Source organism: Cynocephalus volans, chromosome 9 (assembly GCF_027409185.1).
Source record: "Cynocephalus volans isolate mCynVol1 chromosome 9, mCynVol1.pri, whole genome shotgun sequence".
NCBI lineage: Eukaryota > Metazoa > Chordata > Mammalia > Dermoptera > Cynocephalidae > Cynocephalus > Cynocephalus volans.
Window position 1 is genome coordinate 64,643,233 of NC_084468.1, and position 15,233 is coordinate 64,658,465.

A 15,233-nucleotide genomic window follows, 5' to 3' on the forward strand; every position below is an offset into this window, starting at 1 on the left:
GACTTAGGATCTAGAAGATCATTTCACACATCCTCTCTCTTTAAAACTAACACCTCTTCCTCCCTCTTTACACTACTCATGACCTTGCTTCTATATGACTATGAATACAGAAATAATCAAAAGAGAACATCCTCCCACAAACTCCATCAACCTACTTGCAAATATAACTCATCCTCCACATTCTCTTCTTTTACAAAGAATTCAGTTTTCCTGCTTCTAAAGCCAACTCTTCCTCCATTTGTACACTGCATCTCACTCCCCCTGGCTACTCAAGGACAGTGAGCCTAGTTTTCCCTCTCTCCCCTGCATTATAAAATGGTCTCACTCTATTGAATCATTCCAATAATATACAAATATGCTGCAATACCTTCCATCTTAAAAACAAAAAAAATCCCATGATCCCACATCTCCCAGCAACCACAGCCTCAATTTTTGCTCTCTTACAGAGAAAAATCCAAGAATTGTCTGAGTGCTATTTCCACTTCCTCTCTTCCAATTCTCTCTTGAATCTACTCCTAGTGTCAAGAAATTCCTCTATCTCTGTACTGAAACTCCTCTTGTCAAGATCACCAGTGACAATCTTCGTTGCCAAAGGTCTATTCTCAGTTTTAGTTTATTCAAATAGCTGCATTTGATCTAGTTGATCACTTCCTCCTAGAAACTCTTCATTTGGCCTCTGTTATTCAAGGAAGAAGTAGGAGAGGGCAAAAAGTGTTTGAAACTCAGGGTCAAATATCTTAGTGCTATGAAGCATAAATCAAGTTTTGTGGTTTCTCTGGGGGGTGGGGAGCCAAGATGTTGAATTCAGTTTTAGACCTCAAGTTTGAAAGACTAATAAAACATCTCAGTAGAAACAGAACCATAACGACAGCATGCAACTTCCTTACACACACTTGGTGAATGACAAACTTTGACGAGCTTCATCTACTGCAGTAAAGCAATGTTCACCAAACCATGGCCTACAGAAAAGGATTTAGGTTGTCCTTACAGGCCTGAGATTACCATTTGCTTCTAATGACTATGGTCAGTGACCAGGAGGGTGAACTGGTAATGCGAGATGGACAAAAAAATTCAGGATGATAATGATGGTGGTGGTGACAGTCTATATTCACTGCTCACTTACTCCAGGGAATGCATCCTGCTAAAGACTATACATGTGCTTTAGTATATAATCCTCATCCTTTTTTTATAAAGCAGGAACTTCTATCGTTTGTATTTTACATACAGGGCACTTAAAGAGTAGCTTGCTCAAAATCATAGTTATTAAGAGACAGAGCTTAGATTTGTGGTTAGGGTTGTGTGACTCCAAAGCTCAAGCTTTCTAAGCAAAATCTTTTCTTGCTTTTTGCAAGAAAGAAAAATCAGGAAACTTCAATTGGATGGGTGCCAATTTAAAAAACTATATTGACTAGGCAGTTTTCTCAAAGTAAACAGCAAAAGTAACAATACATACATACTTGGCACCTTCCTATAAATAATTTTTTATTTAATGGCAATTATATGATTGTCTTCCTATTTCACACATACATTTTCTCCCTGGCAGGCTTGGGCACATGCATTGATTCTAAAATGGAGCTGACAGATTGTAAAACTTATTTTCTACAGGAGCTGAAATCGTACTCCGAGTCTCCGCTTGCTTATCCTCCTTCTATTATTTCACCATACACCAGAAGGTGGTCCTGAGGGAAAGCTCAAGACAGGCCCCGTCTAGAAGCAAAAGACGAATAAACCCATTGGTAAAGTTGTGTAAGCCCAAGCTCTACCCAAGCAAAAAGCGCTTTGCTTGCAAAGTACAAAGCAGGGAGGAAAGACGGGGCCCATGGTCGCCTTGCCAAAAACGTTGTCTACCAGAAGAGCTCAGTTCCAGGTGGAGAAGGTATTCTGATAAACAGCTTAGCCTCAAACTTATACCCAAGACTAACCGCCTTGCCTACCCCACCCGCAGCCCAGCCCGGCGGAAGGTCGTCGGGGAAGAGCCCATTGAAGTCGTCACCTTCAGGAGACATCCTCTGTCATAGTGCTCGCAGCCCCGCTGCCCTCGCTCTTGGCCGTGGGCGCCATCTTCCTGCGCCGTCGCCGCCATCTCCTCCACCTCCCCTCACACTCCACAGACACTTCCCCCAGGACGAAAACCACGCCCAGAGAAGCTGCGCGACGCTCTAGTACACCCCCTCCCAGCTGCCTCTGCCCCCAGAGCCAATATGGCGGTTGATCACGTGACCCGGGGCAGCCAGGTTTCCGGTTCTCTGAGAAACGGGGCGGAAGCGACGGGAGACTCAATCTCCGTCGTCGATGTTAGTCGTTGTCTTCGCTGCTAACGGTAATAATTCTTAGATTGGCTCTTCTTTTCTTCCCGTCGCTACCCGCCCAAACCTCGGGGCGTGGTTTGGGACGAGGAGGACAGCAGCGGCGCGGAGAGGCCTGGTGGCCCCTAAGGAAGGGACGCTTTCCGGCCGCATCGGCACCTGTGACAGGGCGGCCCCTCCCTCCCTCGGGTGGCCCGGAGTCTCGAAAAAGGGGCGGAGCACGGCCGGCCTCTGGGCTCTGAGCGCCTCCGGTCGCACGCGCTGCTGGCGGACGCCGAGGCACTCGATAGCACCTGGAAGTGCTTCTTGCTTACGTCTTTCTTCCCCTTTACCATATTTCATTCAAAATATGTATACACATTTACTATGTGCCAGTCACCAGCTAAACCGTGAGGACAAAAAGTGAGAAAAAGTAGACACGCCCCTTTATACCCTCATGGGACTAACAGACATTGATGTGGGTTGGGGAGAAAGACATTAGTCAGAGGATCAACTGCAGTAAGTGTAAGATTACAACTTGCAGAAGTGCCCAGGGGGAGAAGTGTGTTTTCTATGAGAGCTAATATTAGAAGGCACTTGACTTAATCTGAGTGTCAGGGAAGATTTTCCTAGGGAAACGACACATGAGCTGAGAGCTGAAAGATGAGAAAGAGTTTAGTATGCTCGGAGGAGTTAGTGTGCAAAGGCTCTCTAGTCACATCGCCACCTGTGACCGGGCAGCCCCTTCCTCTCTCCCTGTGGCAGAAGAAACGTGGTGCCAGTAAGAAGGTGGATAGGAAATGCACAGGCCTACAAAATTGAAATCAGATGCCTCGGTGCATAGCTAAATATATTTCACCTTATTAAAGAACCAAACCCCTGGAAAATTTTATGGGTAAAACTGCAGGTGTTGGAAGAAAATATTTGCCTTTAGCTTTCTAACATGATTTCACGTTTCCTAAAACATACCGGGAAAGGTAAATATGTTCCCTTTAGCTTTGAAGTTACTAACTTTTACCATCTTAATTTTCTTTCAGTTCTGTTATGAGTTGCTAAAATCATGGTGAAATGTTGCTCAGCCATTGGATGTGCTTCCCGCTGTTTGCCAAATTCCAAGTTAAAAGGACTGACATTTCACGTGTAAGATTTCGTTGTAGTTAAACCAAATATTTCGACTGGTTATAGTTAAGCCTTTGATTTTGAACTTTAGTTCCCAAGTCCTTTTTGTATAACTTTTTTGTTAAATTTGCAGTGACAGTCATACCTTTACACTTTTATAATTTAGATCAGAAGTTTTAGGATACCAGCCAAAGTATCAGAGATTGTTTAACTAAAAATATCATCAACTCACTTTTGCTAATATTATTTTGAGTTTTAACATACCTTCAAAGAAATTCAGGTTTGTTTACATGTAGTTTATAATTTGGATGAAGGATCTTTGCTCAAATATATTGTCCTTTCTATTTAAAAATAGATCAAGCATAGGCTATAGGGGAAAAAAATATAAATTACAAGCTCGGGCCAAGAGTTCTTTAGCTGTAATGAGATGAATCAATATGAGCCTAACTTAGTATTTTAGGCATTCTCCTGACAGCTATAGAAGAAAAGGAGCAATAAGATTTAATAATTGTTCATTTGCTAAAGGTTTATTTTTCTGCTTTTGTGCCAGGCAGTGTATTATTTGCTCAAGAAAGATCTGCTACCTATTTTGCTAGATATAAAGAAAACAAAAATGAGTATGTGTACTGTTAAAAAGGATTTGAACCAGCTTGGAAAAATGGCAAAGCTATGGTTATTATCCTTCAGATCTCTCAAAATAGTTCTGATCTTCAGAACTCCAAACTCTGCAGCTGTTCTCTACATTCATGCACTAAGCATATATAGACCTGCTGTGTATTAAATGCCGTACTAAGCAATTTTCTGATGCTGACATAAGAGTGACAGTACCAGGGGGCCCTATTCATTGGGGATAAATTCTGGATATCATTTCAGATAGGAAAATTCCCAAGTAATATTCTTTATCACTTATAGATGAAAAACTTTCCATTATGGTTCTTACTGTAAGGTGCTAAATATCCACTGAAACTTTTCATCCTTATGAGAAAAATTGAAATGAGGTCCAGATGTCTATAGCGTGATTGGCAGAAAAATCTGAATATTAAAACAGAAAGTTTTAAAAGCGTGAATCACAGTCTCCTAAATATTGCAGTTCCCAGTAATAATAACAAGCTAGTTAAGGATCAAGTTAGCCACAGTTGTGTAAAACAGCTTTAATTCAAGTAGGAGGGTACTTCGTAAAGTTCATTGAAAGATTTGTATTATCTTTTAATTCTATTTTCCACAAACTTTTTGAAGTACTCTCACATATGTCAGTAGGGTTTAATTTTAAAATATTTTTTGTATTTTTTCCTAGATTTCCCACAGATGAAAACATCAAAAGAAAATGGGTATTAGCAATGAAAAGACTTGATGTAAATGCTGCAGGCATTTGGGAGCCTAAAAAAGGAGATGTGTTGTGTTCAAGGCACTTTAAGAAGACAGATTTTGACAGAAGTGCTCCAAATATTAAATTGAAACCTGGAGTCATACCTTCTGTCTTTGATTCCCCATATCACTTACAGGTTTGTTTATGAGATACTGCTTACCATCATTACTCACTTTTTATGTATGGTACTATTGAAGAACCTTCACCACTCTTGCTAACATTTTTATTTGCCTATTCATTTGAAGTCCATTCTTTGGGTTTTTTAATTTGTACATTGCAGCTTCAGCTTTTGTGTAGAAGGAGTATTTTACCAGTAGCCACTAATAAATATTTATACATTACTAAGGTTTGGTGAAGTGGACTGACTGGGAATTGGCATAACTCAAGATTTCTATCTAAAAAATGGAGATTAACCTAAGAGTTGAACTAAAGTTCTGAGTTGGCAGTCCTCACACTGGAGCAGAAGTCAAGAGGAGAACCACTTACAGAACCAAAGTATAATTCTAAGAGCCACAGATATGCAAGCTTAAACCCTAGATAGGATCAAAAGAAAGAAAACCAAAAGAGAGAGAGAACAGGAGAAAGGAAGGAGAGAAGAGATCAGAAAAAGAAAATAGAAGGTTTGAATAAGAAACTCTAGTTGAATTTTGTTTTTTCTCAGTGTGTGTTATGGGTTGGCTGCTTCACTCTCCGTATCTCTCTTGACTTCATATACCTGAAAGTGTATTTGCTTTCAGAAACTATAGACTTACTGATTGATTCCAAAGTGGAAAAGTCAGGGAGAGCCTCCACTGAAAGGTATCTCCTTACTGACAGCTAGAAACAAGGGAAGTAGTCCCAAAGTGTACCTGCTTCCGTGCAGTCTTGGTCACTTTCTGCAGTTGGTCATACTGCAGTATCTAAATGATCAAGTAGAGACTGCTTCTCTTTCTTCCATATTAATAAATCTATAGTATCTTGTGCAATTTGCTCTGAAGATTTTTTTTTTCGTACCAACAAGCTGTCATCTAGCTATAATGTTAAGAGGACCTCAAGAAATGTGGACATAATAAATCAAATAAACCATAAATTACTACCTTTCAAAAACTAATTTCCTTTTAATAAATTTTTCATTATAGGAAATTAGATGTATCTAGTAAAATTTAATAATCATATAATCCAGAGATAATACTATGAACACTTCAGTGTGTTTCTTTCCAGTCATTTGTATGTGTGTTTTATATAAAATTATCTATATTTATATAGATAATCTTACAAAAATAGAACTACACTGTATATCCTTTTTTTATTTATTTTTTTGGGGGGTTTTTGTTGTTGCTTATTTACATTTGTATGGTACTTAGTATGTGCCAACACTGTTCTAAGCACTTCATATATATATAGTAACTCATGCAGTACTTGAAATAACCATATGAGGGAAGTACTATTATTATTCTCACTTTATCATTTGAGGAAACTGAGGCCAGAGAACTGGAATGCCTTCCCCCAGGGTCACACAGCTATTCAATGGCAGATGCTACATTTGAACCCAGGTATTTTGGCTCCAAAGTCCACTGTTAACCACCACTTTCCAGGACATTAAATATTTTCCCACAACAATGGCTTTCAAACTTTAGTCAATGTAAGAATTATACAGGAGTTTGTTTAAAATACAGAATTCTGTGCCTCATGCCCAGAGAACTTGATTCAGTGAGTTTGGGTTGAAATCCAGGCATCTGCACGTTTTACCATGCACCCCACATGATTGTGCTGCAGATCTGTGGATCATGTGTTTCAGAGAAACCTATATAGAACATCAGTTTTTTTAAAGTAAAGTTTATATTGAAGTATGCCATATCCATGGAAAAGTGCACACATCATAAGTGTACAAATCAACAAATTTTCTCAAAGTGAATATAGTCATGTAAGTCCCCTCAGACCAAGATATAAAACATTACCAGTATCCCAGAAGCCTCACTTATACTCTTTCCCAGTCACTACCTCTCACCATCCTGACCTCTATCACTATCAGTTATATAAATAGTCCTGGCTTCTTTAGCTCAATATTTTGTTTATGTGATACATCTGTGTAGCATGTGATAGCAGTCCATTGTATAAATAAACTAATTTCTCCATTCTACTGTTGATGAATATTTTGGTTGTTTTTCACTTTGGGGCTATTGTAAATGGTGCAGCTATGAACATTTTTGTCCATGTCCTTTGGTGTACTTATGTACACATATCTGTAGAATATATATACACTTCTAAGAGAAATGAGAATTGGTGGCTCCTCGGGATGTGTATGTTCAGCTTGAGTAGATATTGTCGTAGTTTTCCAAAGTGGTTTTGCAAATTTATAGTTCCACCATCAGCATATAAAAGTTCCTTTTGTTCCATACCCCTGTCAGTACTTTGTGGTCTTAGTTTTATAGAATACTTCAATGATCATATAGCATATAGTGTATGAACAATAGTTTACATAATCAGTCCACATTATTGTGTATAGGTTATCATCTTTTGGTATTGTAAACAGCACTAAAATGAAGATTATTGTAACTGAATCTTTATAAATACCCTTATTTCCTTGAACTAAATTCCTGGAAATAAAATTGTTGGGTCAGAGATGATATATACTTTTAAAGCTTTGCTTTTGATACAGATCTCCCAGAAAGATTCACCAGAAAGTGTGCATCAATCTACTTGCTGTGCATAAGAGTGTCTATCCACACTAATACTTGATATAAGTTGTGTTTTTAACCTTTGCTAAAATTGGTAGGAAAAAATGGCAGCTTACTGTTTTAATTTATCTTTGAATACTAGTAAGTTTCTACATTTTTTCATTTGCTTATTGGACACTTGTATTTCTTCTTTTGGGAGTTACTTATTTAGATCCTCTTCGATTTTCATCTTTTTCTGTGCTATTTTGTGAAAACACTGTATATTGAGGATATGAATCATTTAACTGCCATCCGTGTTGCACTTAATTTTTATTGTTTTCCTTTAGTTCCAATTATGGCACTGGTTTATTTTGTTTTATTTTTTAAAACTCAGACTTTGTTTTATACAGTTGATTCTATATTTTGTCTTGTGTTGATGACTCTAGTCTTCCCCACCTTAAGATTACATAATATTCCCTATATTTTTTGTAGTTCCTCCTGGTTTTCCTTTTTACATAAATTTTCAGTACATAGAATTTTTTTCTGGCCTAATATATATAATTTTATTATGTGCTTATTATGTATAAAGGATATAACTGCTTTTCCTAATTAGTTGATTTTTTTACAACATGATTTATAGCCTTTCTTCACTTATTTAGAATGTCACTTTTATCTTAAAGGCGTTTATTTCCTTATTTATTTCTGTGTTTTTCTGTGTAGTCCTAAGGAAGTAGCACAGTTTTTTAATTTATATTCTGGTTATGAGTATAACTATTGTTACTATGTACTATATTTTTAATAGCTGGTAGAGCATATCCTCCCTCATTATCAATCTTTTTTTTAGGAAAATTTATGTTTCTAGATGAACTTTAGAGTTGTTTTCAGGAATTTCCTTTAAAGTCATTTACTGACTTTTAAAAGCATTTTCCCTGAAAAGAAATGTGGTATTAATTTTACTACACAAAGTTAAGAAGGAATAAAAATTTAAGGAAGGACAGAAGTATCTCAATGTCTGTAATTAACTATTCTTAACAGGGGAAAAGAGAAAAGCTTCATTGTAGAAAAAACTTCATCCTCAAAACCCTTCCAGTCACAAACCACAGTCACCAGCTTGTTGGTGCTTCCTCATGTGTTGAAGAATTCCAATCCCAGTTCATTTTTGTAAGTAAAATTACTTACTGAGTTATTAATACTTTTAAGATGAATATGTCCTCTCCATTAGGATCAGACTTTTCAGAATCGTAGCAAAAAATTAGGATTTTAGGTGTTTGAGATTTTTTTTTTTAATATATAATACCCACAAATAATATTGCTTCCTGGAGTCATTGTAATGAATATGTTTGCAATAGGTGTATAAAGGTAGTTAATCATCTGGTTACATATTTAATTTGAAAAGTGTTTTTGCAAGGATGTTTCTACCAAGAAAATAATTAATCCTTCCCTTTAAGTGCTATATTTTCTATATGAAAATATCTAATGAAAAATAACTTTGTCTCAGTTTTCTTGAAAATAGTCATGCACATACAGAGTGTTTAAGCTTGCATGTATTTATTCCTCTAATTGCATGTTTATGTTAGAGCCAGGCCTGGAATTCAGACCTGTTTTACTGTCTTGCTTACCATAGCTTTATAATATTTCTTAAAACTAGGCAGTATTAGTCCTCTAACTTGTTCTTTTTCAAAATTGTTCTGGGTATTCCAGGTTTTTTGCATTTTTATATGAATTTTAGAATCACTCTAAATTTCTACCAAAAAACCTGCTGGAGTTTTTATTGGTATTGTGTTGAATCTACAGATATGTTTGCAAAAGATTGACATCTTAATAATAGTAAGTCTTTCAACATATGAACTCAGTATATCTCCGTTTATGTAGGTCTTTAACTTTTATCAGCATTGTTTTATGGTTTTTAGAATACATGTCTTTCACTTTGTCAGATTTATCCCTTAGTATTTTATGTTTGGATGCTACTATAAGTCGTATTGTTTCATTTGCTGCTAGTGTATGGAAATATAATTGATTTTTATATATTGATTTTGTATCTGGCAAACTTGCTAAACTCACCTATTAATTATAGCAGCTTTTTTGTAGAGGCTATCAGATTTTCTACTCAGATAATCATGTTCTCTGTGATTAAAGACAGTTTTAATTCTTCCTTCCCAATATGGTTGCCTTGGGTTTCTTCTCTTGCTCTGTTGTACTGACTTTGATCTCTAGGGCTGTGCTAAATAAAAGTACTAACTGCTGGTTTCCATGCCTTGTTCCTGATTTTAGGAAGAAGGCATTCAGTCTTTCACTATTAAATGTAACATTAACTGTAGATTTTCCATGAATTCCTTTTCATAGGTTGAGGAAGTGCCCTTCTGTTCCTAGTTTGCTACAAGTTTTTATCCTAGTAGTTTTGTCAAATACTTTTTCTGTCTATTGAGAAAGCATATTATTTTTCTTTTTTAGTTTGTTATAATAGGATGAGTTATATCAACTGTTTTTTGAATGTTAAACCAACCTGTATTCCTGGAATAAACTCCACTTCTTCAGGCTGCATTATCCTTTTTATATATTGTTGGATTAGATTCGTTAAACTTTGTTTCATCTTTTCTTATATATTCAAATGAGATATACGGCTTCTAGGTTTTTTTTTTTCCTTGAAAATGTCTTTGTCTGGTTTCAATATCAGAATAATACTGACCTCAAAGAATGAATTGGAAAATATTGCCAACTTTTTCAACTTTCTGAAAGAGTTTGTGTAGAATTGGTATCATTTCTTCTGTAATTATTGGAGAATTTTCTAAATATCTGTTATTAGTATATAGTTTAATTCCGTTGTGGTCAGAGAATATACCTTGCATAGTTTGAGTTCTTTTAAATTTATTGAGATTTATTTTATAACCCAAATTATGGCCTGTCTTGGTAAATGTTCTGTGTGCATTTGCAAAGAATGTGCATCTGCTGGTGTTACCTGGAAATTCTATAAATGTCAATTAGGTCAAGTTGTTTGATATTGTTGCTCACGTCTTTTTTACCCTTACTGAATTTCTGTCTCCTTGTTTTATCTGTTTTTTTATAGAGGGGTGTTTAAATCTTCTAGTGTAATTGTGGATTTATCTAATTATCTTTGCAATTGTCAGTAATGTTATTATATTTTACAGTACTGTTATTAGGTACATAAATATTTAGAATTATCTTGATAATTAACCCCTTTATTATTAAGATATGACCTTCAGGTAATGACTCTGGTAATATCCTTTGCTCTGAAACTGACTTTGTCTAATAGTACTTTTCCCACTATAGATCTCTTTTTAGTAGTGTTATCATCATACATCTTTTTCCATTCTTTTACTTTCAACCTTTTTGTGTCTTTTTATCTTTGAAGCACATTTTTTATATGTGTATGCAGCATATACTTTTGGATCTTGCTTTTTTTAAAAAATCTAATCTGTTCATCTCTGCCTTTTAATTGGGTTGTTTAGACCATTTACTCTTAATGTGATGGTTGATATAGTTAGATTAAATCTGTTATCTTCCTATTTGTTTCATTTTTTTGTGTTTCCATTTTCTTCTTTTGGATTAATTGAATAATTTTTTATGATTACATTTTTTCTCCTTTTTTAACTCATTAGCCTATAACTCTGTTTTATTTTAGTAGTTGTTTGTAAATTTATAGCATAAATCTTTAACTTATTCAAGATATTATTTCACTTCTCATACAGTATAAGAATGTTATAATGGTATACTTTCATTTCTCCTCTCCCAACCTTTGTGCTATTGCTGTCATACATTTCACTTTTACATAAGCTATAAACCCCCACACTACATTGATTTTTTTTTGTTTGTTTAAACAGTAATTACCACTTAAAGAGATTTAAATAATTTTTAAAAATTGTATATGTTACCCATGTATGTTACCCATTCCCAGGGCTTTCTGTTTCCTTGCATAAGTCCATGTTTTCATATGATATCATTTTGTCGGATAGACTTAATTTAACATTTTATATAGTGCAGCTATGCTAGTGATGAATTCTTTCAGCATTTCAGTGTTTGAAAAAGTTGTTTATTAGTCTTCAGTTGGGAAAGATATTTTCACTAGGTATCAAATTCTAGGTTGATAGTTTTGGCATTTTTTTGTACTTTAAAAATGTTGCTCCACTGTATTCTCACATTCATTGTTTCTAATGAAAAATCTACTGTCAAAATTATATTTTTCATCAAACTTGGAAATATTTTGGTCATGATTTCTTTTAATACTACTTACTATTCCAACTTCTCTTTTTTTTCCTTTAGGTACTTTAATTACATATATATTAGGCTGTGTGAAGTTGTGCCACACATTACCAATTCTGTGTTCTTTTTGTTTGATTTTGTTTTTACTATTTCTTTTTCTTTCTATAGTCCATGTTGGATAGTCTCTATTGCTATATCTTCACATTCACTAATCTTTTCTTCTGAAATGTCTATCCTGCCATTCTCTCAAATGTATTTTTTGCCTCACACATTGTAGGGTTTTTTTGTTTTGTTTTGTTTTGTTTTGTTTGTGACCAGTAAGGGGATTGCATCCCTTGGCGTGGTGTCGCCCACACTGCACTCAGCCAGTGAGCGCACCGGCCATCCCTATTAGGATCCAAACCCGCAGCGGGAGCGCCGCTGCACTCCCAGCGCCACACTCTCCCGAGTGAGCCACAGGATCGGCCCCACATTATAGTTTTTATCCCTGGATGTTCTATTTGAGTTTTTCTGTTTTTGTTTTTGTATTTTTTATGTCTCTGTTTAATCTTTTGAATATATAGAATGCAGTTTTAATAGCTTTCTTAATTCCCTTGTCTGCTAATTCTAATGTTTGTGTTAGTTCTAGGTTGGTTTCCATTGATCAATTTATCTCTTATTATGGGTAATATTTTTCTGTTTATTTGCATGCTTGGTAAAGTTTGCATGCCACACATGGTGGATTTTAATTTGCTGGATGCTAGATATTTTGTATCCTGTTTTCTTAAGCATTGTTCTGGGGTAGTTTTTTAGAAACAGTTTGATCCTTTCAGATTTTGCTTTGTTTGGCAGGACTAGAACAGTGCTCATTCTAGGGTTATTTATTATCCACCACTGTGGCAAGACCCTTCATACACTCTACTCAATAACCCTTGAATCTTGATGTTTTCAAGTCTAGCTGGTAGTGAGAATAGTGCCTATACCCTGTGAGTACGGGGCACTCCTAATCATTTCTGGATATTCTTCCTCAGCCTTGAGTAGCTTCCTCATGTGCATGCACTGATCTTATGCTGTGAAATACTTGAGAGGGAGCTTCTGAAGATCTCCACAGTTTCCTCTCTGTGCAGCTCTCTCTTATCTCTAGTACTTTGTCCTGTGAATTGTAGCCACCATGGTCTCCCTGGACATTTTGAACTATCTCCTCAACTCAGCCTGCCAAGCTCTGGCTGGGTTTCCCCTCCTTGCACTGAGGCCTAAAAACTCAAGGCAGTAAGCTGGGGCAATCTCTCCATGATAGCTGCCTTCCTTATCTGATATCCGTTATCTTCAAAACAATTTTTTATGTCTTTTGGCCATGTGTTGGTTTTTATAAGTAGGAGTCAGTCCAGTTCCTGTTTCTTTATCTTGGCTGGAAGGCAAAATCCTCTTTACTAATTTTCATATTAATTAACAGCTTTTCAAAGTTATTTCATAGTACCTATATAAGATACATCAGTGTTATTTTCCATGTTTCTAAAGAAAAAAGAAAAAAGTATACCCAGCAAACTTAAATATGACCATAATAAATATTGAAAAGAGTTCAATTATCTGTTTAAAATTCCAAGACGAGGGTTCTCTCTCAATCCCTAACACCCAGCCTGAGGACCTGCTCCAGTGCTCTTTTCCTGTCATCCCTTATAAATTGAAATATTCATCAAAGTAACTAAGTTAAAAATTTAACAATTTAAATTCATCTAATAGGTGAAAATTAAACTCACCAGTGCCACACTTAGGGAATGAAAGCTGTATAGTCATTGTGTATCATGACGTTCATAGCAGATGCCTACCCCCAGATGAGAAGTGCTTCCCATCCATAATACTCTGAACTCCTCATGTATGCTTAGCCTTAGGAAAAGAGAGAGGCCCTAGGCACCCTAAATGTTGCTTCTACCCCCATTCTCTTCCTACATTCTTTAAACCTCTAAATATCACCAACTGAAAGATCTCTAAGCATCATAAATGAAGAAATAGCAGAGGCTTAGTTATATGCTTTTATCTAACTACTTGTCTGTCTGATTTAATAACTTTGTATTTATGTTTTTAGGAACATAGCTACAGTGTAATGGACAGTCCAAAGAAACTTAAGCATAAATTAGATAATGTGATCAGCGAGCTAGAGAATACCAAGGAATGTCTACGGAATGTCTTAGACCGAGAAAAACGTTTCCAAAAATCACTGAGGAAGACAATCAGGGAATTAAAGGATGAATGTCTGATCAGCCAAGAAACAGCAAATAGACTGGATGCTTTCTGTTGGGAGTGTTGTCAGGACAGCATAGGATGAGACTAAATTTCTTGAAATAATTTCATGTTATGTTCTACCTAAAACTGAGATTGGTACAGCTTTTTAGAAAATAATTCTCAGTTGCCATTGCTAAATAATATCCATCATTTAAAGTGCTTCTTTGGATCCTCTGGAGCAGTATGCATTATAGTTGTTATCCAAAGACTTTTTTGAAGATGCGCAGAAATTTGTGGTAGTTATTATGTTTTTGTGTGACTTGTGATAATTATGTTTTTATAGACCTAACCTAGTGCCAGAACACTATTGTAAGATGTTAAAATCTCGAGAAAATTCTGCAGGACTAAGGAAATGATATCAAATTAGCCATATTAGCTATAGTAGTAGGAACTAGACACTTCAGCAGCAGCATCTGGTTTTTGGCTTCAAAGGAGCACCTTTACTTATATATGCTTTATGGTAAGTACATAGAATTTTATTTTAAGTGTGTTTTACTATAAAGCAGAATTCATTTGTAACACATGTCCATCTTGGATTCAATCCAAGGTGCTTTAATTGTCAGTAATTTCCAAGAACCTTTTTATAAGATCTCCCATAGTACTGGCCCTCAGAATAACACATGGTGAAGATCTATTGACTTTTAAAATAATTCAGAGCCAATTTAAGAAGACCTCTCATGAAGTCTTGGCTTTTTAGTACAATATCATCATTCCTCCTCACTAAGAGCACTTTGATGTATATCTGAATAGCTTTTAAAACAACAAAAAAGAGTCATAAATCTGATTTTTAAATGGTTATTTGCTCTTACAGGTCTGAACATTTTGCTTCATGACCATTGTTTCATCATAAAGATATATCTTCAAAATCAGAACACCAGTACCACCTGGATACTTTTAATGCTGCTTTGTATTTTATAGAAAATCACATTATTGACATTTTTAAAAATACAAAATATAGAAGAAACTATTAAAAATTAATAATTTGGTTCTTCCAGTTGAAATAGAAATTGGTGAAAGGATTAGAATATTTTCCTTTAATTAGGAGAGTAGATTACTACCCAAGGGCTTTTATTTAGAAAAATAGGTTTACTTACCAGCAGCTTTAGAATAGCTTCTTGCCTAATATACAAATAAATAACTCTTAGCTATTTTCAGATTGGTTTAAGTGTCAGAAATTTAGCTTTTCTCATAATTTCTTACTAAAAACAACTGAAATTAAGAGTTATAAATACTGTGGATTAGAATAAAAACTATTAGCCAAAACCACACTCTACTTTGAAGCACACGTACATATATGATCCTCATTCAGAAAGCCCTGCTATAGTACTTAGAATTTGAGTATCAGTTGTT

General features: G+C 35.5%; 2 protein-coding genes across 5 annotated transcripts in view; one reads left to right on the forward strand and one right to left on the reverse strand.

Moving 5' to 3' along the window:
- RCHY1 (ring finger and CHY zinc finger domain containing 1) overlaps positions 1-2,324 on the reverse strand; it is a 32,483-nt gene extending 30,159 nt beyond the window's left edge. The window contains exon 1 of one of the 3 annotated variants that reach the window (XM_063107753.1): positions 1,994-2,324. In XM_063107753.1, coding sequence (XP_062963823.1) covers positions 1,994-2,083 — 90 coding nt within the window. In that variant the 5' untranslated portion in view covers positions 2,084-2,324. The remainder of the gene's footprint in view (positions 1-1,993) is intronic. The other 2 variants (XM_063107752.1, XM_063107754.1) reach the window with 2 other exon arrangements.
- On the forward strand, positions 2,216-14,812 carry THAP6 (THAP domain containing 6). Of its 2 annotated transcripts, XR_010024435.1 has the most exons (6): positions 2,216-2,320; positions 3,323-3,425; positions 4,699-4,906; positions 8,442-8,567; positions 13,687-14,343; positions 14,695-14,716. XR_010024435.1 is itself a non-coding variant. In XM_063107755.1 (5 exons), the coding sequence occupies exons 2-5, from the start codon at positions 3,346-3,348 to the stop codon at positions 13,924-13,926; spliced, it is 654 nt and encodes a 217-aa protein (XP_062963825.1). In that variant the 5' UTR covers positions 2,216-2,320; positions 3,323-3,345; the 3' UTR covers positions 13,927-14,812. The 2 variants fall into 2 exon arrangements, 1 of the variants encoding a protein (XP_062963825.1); XM_063107755.1 differs by having other exon boundaries at positions 13,687-14,812.
- Positions 14,813-15,233: the final 421 nt, after the last annotated feature.